The 8,552-nt window shown below is 34.3% G+C and overlaps 1 protein-coding gene across 1 annotated transcript; it reads right to left on the reverse strand.

Annotated features, from left to right (window-relative positions):
- Positions 1-254: 254 nt before the first annotated feature.
- On the reverse strand, positions 255-1,574 carry LOC138322308 (neuronal acetylcholine receptor subunit beta-3-like). The gene has a single exon (XM_069266344.1). It carries the CDS (start codon positions 1,572-1,574, stop codon positions 255-257), a length of 1,320 nt encoding a protein of 439 aa, XP_069122445.1.
- Positions 1,575-8,552: the final 6,978 nt, after the last annotated feature.

Consider the following 8,552-nt stretch of genomic DNA (forward strand, 5'->3'; position numbering starts at 1 on the left):
AATTAAACGTTTATTAGTTATATTGATTTTTTTGTGTACAAATTTTGTATAGTATTAGCAAAAAGCTCATCACAAATCATCAAAAATAATAAAACGCTACAAATAAAGTATGTTTTTACCTAGGACGAAAATTGAATTTAAATACACGAAAACTCATGTTTGACCTTTTTCTAGAACGACATGTGTATATAAATATATATATATAATCATGTGAAATATAAAAATTAAATGCAAAAATAGCACTTGCCTTTCCTTTACATTTTACCATTTGCATGCATGGTAAGAAAAAACACAGCGATGTTTAAAATGTTCAGAAATGAAAACACTACGGTGCAGGTTTTATCGACAGCACCACCAACCTCCCTCCATTTTATCTTCTTGTAGATGATCTGATGGTTTTTATGGGCCTGATGGCCCTCTTCTGTCATATTTGTCTTGTTTTGTGGCTCGACGTTATCATCCAAATCCACAGCGAAGAGTTCTTTGCTGCCCAAAGCCACCGATTTCGACTCCGTCGTTTCATTCGAAATCTGCCGTTTTGTTCTTTTTCTACAAAGCCAGCCGAGATTCGATAATTGTGCGAATCTTTGCCAATGTTTTGGGACACTTTCAGATTCTGATGCGAAGTAGAATCGTAGGCTTAGAATGGTTGCAAGCAAAATGAATATGCTGATAGTTGTTTGGAAGAATATCATATAACACACAATTGATATGTGTGGACGCGATGTTTGTGGCAGATTTTCAGACATGATCGTGAGAAGAACGGAAAGTGCCAAAAACACAGTTATTGAAAACCCAATCCGCTCTCCTGACTCCGCAGGTAGGACGAACACAAATATGTTCACAAAGCTTATCAAACACAATGGCAGAATCAGGTTCAATACATAAAATCCATTGAGACGTTTGAAGTGAATCCCAAAGAAAATAAAATGTCCGAATTCGTCTTTTTCCAAACTGATCATGGTGTTTGTGACGTCCCACATAGGATTAATTACATAAAGTCCCAGTCCTATCTGTGATGATGAAGAAACAAACCGGAGAGATCCTGGTATCTGTGTCCAGTCGGAAAACCTGAAGGTACAGCTTTGATTGTCAAACGGGTAATAGGTGACGTCAGCTTCGCAGGGGGTATCATAATTGTCCCCCGGGGTCCACAATGCCGAACCGTCGGGGAAGTACGTGATTCCAAATGTCGGTATACCAATCGCCTGTACTACTGTAAATGGTTTTGTGTTGATCAGCTCGGGTTTCCAAACCACATCTTGTGGTATATTTACTCTGTCTATTCCGCCATAGTCATCTGGGTTCCAGGATATCCTCTCGTCTGTCCAGGACAATTCGAACACTCCAGTGATGGCGAATTTGTTTGTCAACTGAACGAACTCCCGAATAGATAAGAGATGGAATTCGACATAGACGTCTAAAGGAACCGTATAGTTATTGCCAGGTCGCGACCATTTTTGGTAGCCCTGTAGAAGGTCAGCTAGCAGGCGAGTGTTATTAAATTCGGAGCCTGAACAAGACTGCAACAATGAAATTATAATCAAACCTCCAAAAGTTGAAATGAGACTCATGTTGGCATTATTTAGGAAATAACACCCAGGGAGGTATCAAGCAAACTTCTAGGTTAAAACATATCTTTGCAAAAAAGCAAAGACGATATTGTCCAAAAAGGATTTATTGTCTAAAGAGCAGAGGAGATATTGTCCAAATAGCAAAGGAGATATTGTCCAAAAAACGTCAGTGATTGCTGTCTTCTTTTCGAAGTAATCTGATGATATTCTAACCGCTTAAGTACCTTCACACACTAACGATGTTAAAATCCTCTCTCTCTCTACAAATTGTCTCAGTAACTTCAACAGGGTGAGGTTGTTAGCTAGCAATACACTAAAGTTGTCGCTTGATCTGACGTAGTTGCGTGTTTTAATTAAAGAAGAGTAAACAAATCCTCTCATTTGATTGGTCAGAGACAAAGTACGTGTCTTCTCGCTTGACTGGTTTGAGACAACGTACACGTTTTACTACATCGATTTGTGATTAAACTTGTTTGTTTTGTTAGCGTCATGAAACCATTAGTATGTAACCATGTAACGAATGACTGGTCAAATTGATTTATCGGAGAATGAGGCGTGCGTTCGAATGAGAGTAACCATTTTTTATTTGTTGTATTTGAAACAAATCATATACATTGCTGACTGGATTCTTTTGTTTTCAGAGATGGCAATATACATAGCATATGTCAATGGGTAAAATACCTTTCTTGTTTTCTGTTCAATTTCGGAAATACATGATATGACATTGGCTGAGACTCATACGTCTTAAGTAATATGAAGTATTGTCGTCTCTTAATACACGCAAATAGTTAACATTGCTTAAAAAATAACACAAATCAATTCAAAATACTGTGCAGTGCCTATTGTATTCCAATACGGAGTCGCAGTTATTTCTAATTCCGCTATTTGTTTAAGATTATAGACTTCCAATGATTCATTTGAGACAGGGGGTTGGGGGGGGGGGGGGGGTGGGGGGTGTTGTTGTTGTAACAAGCATCGTGAAAACCCATCAAGAATAAAACAAGAAAGACTATAATATACCTATTGTTACAGTGTAATTAAAATATTAAAAATGCTAAAAAAGTGTTTCTTTATCTAATCTACATGATCGCTACCTTCTACAAGAGAAACAAAGTACCATTGCTTTGTTTGGTCTACATCAACGTAATGTACAAGGGATGTAGATTTAATGTTAAAACACCATATATATGGTATATACTACAAAACTAATTGAACAAGAATGTAAAAAACAATTTCTGTGATATTTGGGTATGAAAACACACGGAAAGTGTAAATGCATTTGTGCCATTTTTCCTGTGCTCAGAAAAGACAATTATTAAGAACCTAAATTCTCCTTTACGGGAAAAGACAAAAAGACGAAATGCATAAATCAGCCACCGTAGAAAAGAGAAAATAAGCAATTATCTGAGGTGGCGAGGCAGTGTATCTGTTATTAGTACATTGTACTTAACCCATATAGAGTTAATATAATTGACACCAACAGCATAATGCCAAGAAGGTATGGATACAACTTCAGACATTTTTTTTCTCCAATACTTACGAGTGTAATACTGACTGGTCCCATGCAATACACTCATGTCGCCTGAGGCTGTATTACATGGCTACCCATGGAATAAAGTCTCGTGACGTCATGGCGTCAACAAAATCACTATTTTCTCGGTAAAATTTTTACATTTTTTTTTCAAAAACTAGACTATAAAAGATACAAAAAAAACGGTATTAGCGTTGAAAATACCTCACAATTTTCATGGAGAATTGAATTACAGTTGTTGTTTTTTTCAAAATGGCGGCATATAATAATCGTAAAAATTACGATAAAGCATCGAAGCAAGAGCGTAGCTGCCATAGACTCCCGTATTCCCGTGCATCAACATCATTCTCCTACTCATTTTAGAATTAACACTGATAACGTTTAAATACTAAATTTGTACTGAATCGGAAACAAACATATTTAATACATCCTCTAAAAGTTGTAAGTCGATCACCAATACGTCTCCCATGAGTTTCTAAAATTCCCAACAGATTCATTGCTTGAGTTCAATAAATCATTTAAACATTGGCGTTACTGTGATATTATAAGGTTGAGAATGCAACTATATTGAAATGCTAGTAATCATTATAAGACTCTTTCATATGTGGATATCCCTATCCTTCATATCCACTTATGCAAGAGTATTTTTCTTTCATATCTCGACGTTTTACTGCAATTTTACAACTATAATATCCCGTTATTTTGAAATAAATTCGAAGAAATCCACGACTGGAAGTCAATTTTCCATACATGAAAAATTACGTGATATTTTCAACACAAATTCCATTGATTTCATCTTTTATAGTAAAACCAGTCAAGTTTGTGAAAAAAAACTGTTAAAAGTTTACCGAGGAAATTGAGATTTTATTGACGCCATGACGTCACGGGGCTTTATTGCATGGGTAGCCATGCACTACAGCCTCATGCTCAGGCGACATGATTGTATTGCCCTGGACCAGCCAGTATTACATCCGTAGGTATGAAAGAAAAGAATTATGGGCCTTTGTGGAGGGATACTTCTAGAATTGTCTCCCTGGAAAGAATTATTTTCTCGAGGGCGAAGGGGTTTACATCATGTAAATTCAATATAATAAAACAGATATCAACCTGTTTTCAGGTGGATACGGTCATTTATCAACCCTCGAAAGTGATATAGCCGTCGGCCTTCGGCCTCGGGTGATGTCACTATTCACCGTATCTAACTGAAAACATGTCGATATTTGTATATTATCTATGTTCTGATTTTCTACTTTTGTCATTGGCTAATACATTGTCATCTAGAGGTAGATACAGCATATTGATTCCGTGTTACCTATTTAAAAAACCTTAGAGTTAATATTACATAATTATGAAATATAATGAATTTCACTATCCATTGTTGAGTTCAACAGGGTGTTGTCCTATTGCCATCGTTTTTCTTGTAAGTTATATGCACCTGTTAAAAGAAATTCCATATCTAATGTAAATTAGGGACCTTGATTCGGTAAATATGATGTTATACTGCTCTGGTAGTATTAACCTCAACAAAATAAAGGTCCACACCATTGATATATATGCACCCATTTTTGAGACAACGTTATTACAACATTTTGAAATTGTGCATCATTTTTTCATAGATACATACATATCATGTATATCCAGAGTTTATTTTAATTCTATCAGGAAATGGTTGTGTTTCCATTGAGAATAATGGAATCGTTTTAATTGGATTATCCAATTTCATACTAAGTATATTTTCATATAAAACGTAATTTCGATCTCCGAATACCCAAAAATCACTATAGCAGATAGGATTCATAATAGAAGGGTGTGCACTAATTCGACATAATAGAAGGGTGTGCACTAATAACCCTGGCTACGCCCCTGCGAAGTATGTGAAAATACTCTTTCATATGTGGATATAACGGATTGGGATATTCATCCGTTCCTCAGGATCACCAAACGTTGTATAGCCCTTGGCAAGCCTCGGATTTTACAACATTTTGGGTAAAATATCCCTATCCTTCATATCCACATATGAAAGAGTCTCATCATCTTACCCGTGAGACAGTGAGATAAAACAGCACGAATGCTTTCATTTAAAACACAAATAAATAAATCATGAAACAAAAAAAAAAAAACTTTTAGAGAACATTTTTGTCGTTATGCATCTTCCGTGTCTCTTTGTGAAATCAAGTGTTTAATTGACACCATAAATAATAAACCTGATCGTGATCTTCACTCCTATCGATCTAGGGTTAAGGTAGACTGGATAATCGTGTTTAATGATAGAGGTTGTTCTGGTAACGCCTCTGTCTTTCATTGTGCAATAATATATGATTACTTATTAATATTTTTTACAGGAAAATAATTAGACTTACCACTAACATTATTCCTTCTATTTCAAGATCTCATTTTACAGACTACACATAAGGCCACACCAATTTGAAACGAAAGGGTAGGATAACAAAAGTAAAGCGCAAAATGGAACCATATTAAGAAAAGAAGTATGAAATAATGGCGCATGTTTATGTTGTAACGATGAAAAAACTTTTGACGGAGATGTTATTGTCACAAGTACAGTAACGGAGTGTCAAAAAGAATGGACATTTAAAGATTTATGAAATTCAGGGTTCTGTCCCCTGGTCTATACACACCAAAGTCTATAAAAGTGGTAGTTTCCGCTCCTGCTTAGCGCTCAGCATACAGGGAATGGAACGACTGGTTCGTCCATTGTCAGCATAATGTGACCGGGTGGTGTGTGTTGCTTGGTGTCTTCGGTGGCATGCTACAGTGATATAGCACTATGAAAAGGGCAACAGTTCCACTATACAAGAAGACACAACATGAATATACCGCAGTCTCCCAAAACACGCACCTCGCACAACATACACGCAACACACCGCATACATGGTAGACCGTCCTTACATAACCATAGCTGTTAATAGGACGTTAATTAATCAAACAAACAATAATTAATATTTTGTTTATTTTTAATGCCAAAGCATGGCAGTGAGGTTTTATTGTTGATAATAAATGTTGAATTTGATATCATATTGTTTTGTTTTACCTTGTTCTCTTTAAATCTTTGCACATAAACTCGTACTACATTGTTCAGACAAAAAAGTCTTTCAGACAAGTCAATCGCACAGAGGCCAAAGATATTCTTACTATCTTTTCTTTCGACTCACAAAGCATGACATGATAAAACCTGCATGTACATAAAATACAAATATAATGGATTCGGCATTATCTGTATGTTTGTATACGTCACATTTTCAATTATAATACCGCTCGCTCATTTTTTTTTTTTTTTTTTTTTGCAAATAAGAATTAAAAAAAAAAAAAATCTCGCCCCACTCCCCCCTCCCCCCCCCCCAAAAAAAAAAAAATCCCGAAGAACTATTTTTCAAATAAGTTACCGTCAAAATAATTAACAATTGACGTATGGAGAGATTCGGGTGTTTTTTTTAAGTGTCGTTTTCTCCAAAGATAACATCTTTTTCATCATCTTACTTCTTCTTTGTCGTCTTATCCTTTGTTTTTATTTATTTATTTACATGTATTTATTTGTATATTTATTTATTATTGATTTATTCTAGTTGTCTGGATGCTGTTGTTTTTATATAGTACAAATCTAGAACATGAATGAATACGGTATTATAAACCATGTAATTATATATAGTATTGCATTTCTCTGCTAAGTTTATGTAGGAACTTATTCAGTCCTGTCAGAAAGTGAAAATCTGGTGTCCGGGTTAGAAGAAAGTCAGAGTTTTTCTTTGGTTGCCTACTCCATGAATAACTGACAATTGCGTCGAGTTACTCCCCCTTGCCTATAGCTTGGCATCAGAGCCAGAGAATGTGTCAAATACATGTATTACATGTATTTGTCATCTCATTTCATCCTTTTACGGATTCTGTCCACAATTTTACCCCGCATTAAAAATATTCTCATGGCGTAGATTGTCTAAGTTTCGAAATAAAAATCCAGGAAAACAGTTTATGAGGGATTTGAAAATAGAGATCGCAGGATGCAATGGACCACTTCGAATTCTTTGTTAGTATACCTAGATATGCATTTCATTTTTATGATTCCTTAATGCTATGCATGTGAAAATTAGTGTACAGTTATAATCTTAGATGATTATTATCATGGTAAAACATTTGAAAATTATTGGTTGTCATGGTAACAAATCGAAGGCCTGTGATTGGCTGAAATTTAAATGATGTCATAATTAAGTGAAAATATGTATATATAGAGGTTTTGAGGTATGCTGGATAACATGGTATCATTTTCAAAAAGATTGGTTGCCATGGAAGCAAACCTCTGATCGGTTGAATTAGGATATTGTCAGATTTAAGTGAAAATTGGTATATATGGGTTATAAAGTATACTGAATAACATGGTATCACTTTAAAAAAGATTGGTTGACATGAAAACAAAATGGAGACCTCTGATTGGTTGAAATTTAGATATAATTAGATATAAGCGAACATTGGTACATATGAGTTATGGGGTATGCCAAATGATATAGTAACAGTTTTAAATACTTTTTATGTAACGAAATAAAGGCCCCGGGATTGGTCAAAGTTAAGATTGTAGCCTTTGTTGTGCTGGTATTCTTTTTAGATGAAATATATTTCATTTTAAAATCAAGCGTAACAATTATCTTTAATCCAATTTAAGATAGTTTTTATCTACATAAGACGGATGGATAACCTTAATTTGTATGTTTAGTTTTTGAGCTGTTGGCGAAAACATATGTCTTTCCATAAATTCTTTGTTTTCTGATATTAAAAAAACAAACTATCACCCCAAAGCATATCTAATTGTTAGGTTTTTTTGTACTGTTAGGGAAAATGCAAGAATAAAAATGCACTGGTTTTATAGTATATATGTTAGTTTACAAAATTCTATCACTAACTGTTTTTTTATCATTGTACCTGTGATCATTTTTTAATTTACAGTCATCTAGGGCAAATATTGCTTTTTTTAATACTCATGGCTTCATTTTAGCCTATAAAATGCTATTTTCCCCGGATTTTAATTTTCTTTGAATCATATCTATTATAAGAGTATACCTATTGTATGTTTTTAAAGAGGTTTAAAAGTGTGGACAAAATCGATAACATGCCAAATATTTCGAGCAAATCCAATATCCTCAATTTTTATCATGCCAAAAATTTGATTTTTTGTTTGTTTGAAAAATCAATTTGTGGTAAAATAATTAGTAAATATCATTATAATGTGTATAAAATAATGAGTAAAGTATCTTTTATTAACAAAGATAATTAGAAAATAAAAAATATGTTCAAAAGGTGGACACAAGGGATCCCCTTGCAACATACCCAAAGTATTGTAAGAAAACATCATTTAAGGCCCTTTATACCTTTTAAAAATTACATTTAATAGATAAAAAGCACATATAAAGTAGTTATATACCTAGACCTTTAACAACGGTGGC

Source organism: Argopecten irradians, chromosome 4 (genome assembly GCF_041381155.1).
Source record: "Argopecten irradians isolate NY chromosome 4, Ai_NY, whole genome shotgun sequence".
Lineage (NCBI taxonomy): Eukaryota > Metazoa > Mollusca > Bivalvia > Pectinida > Pectinidae > Argopecten > Argopecten irradians.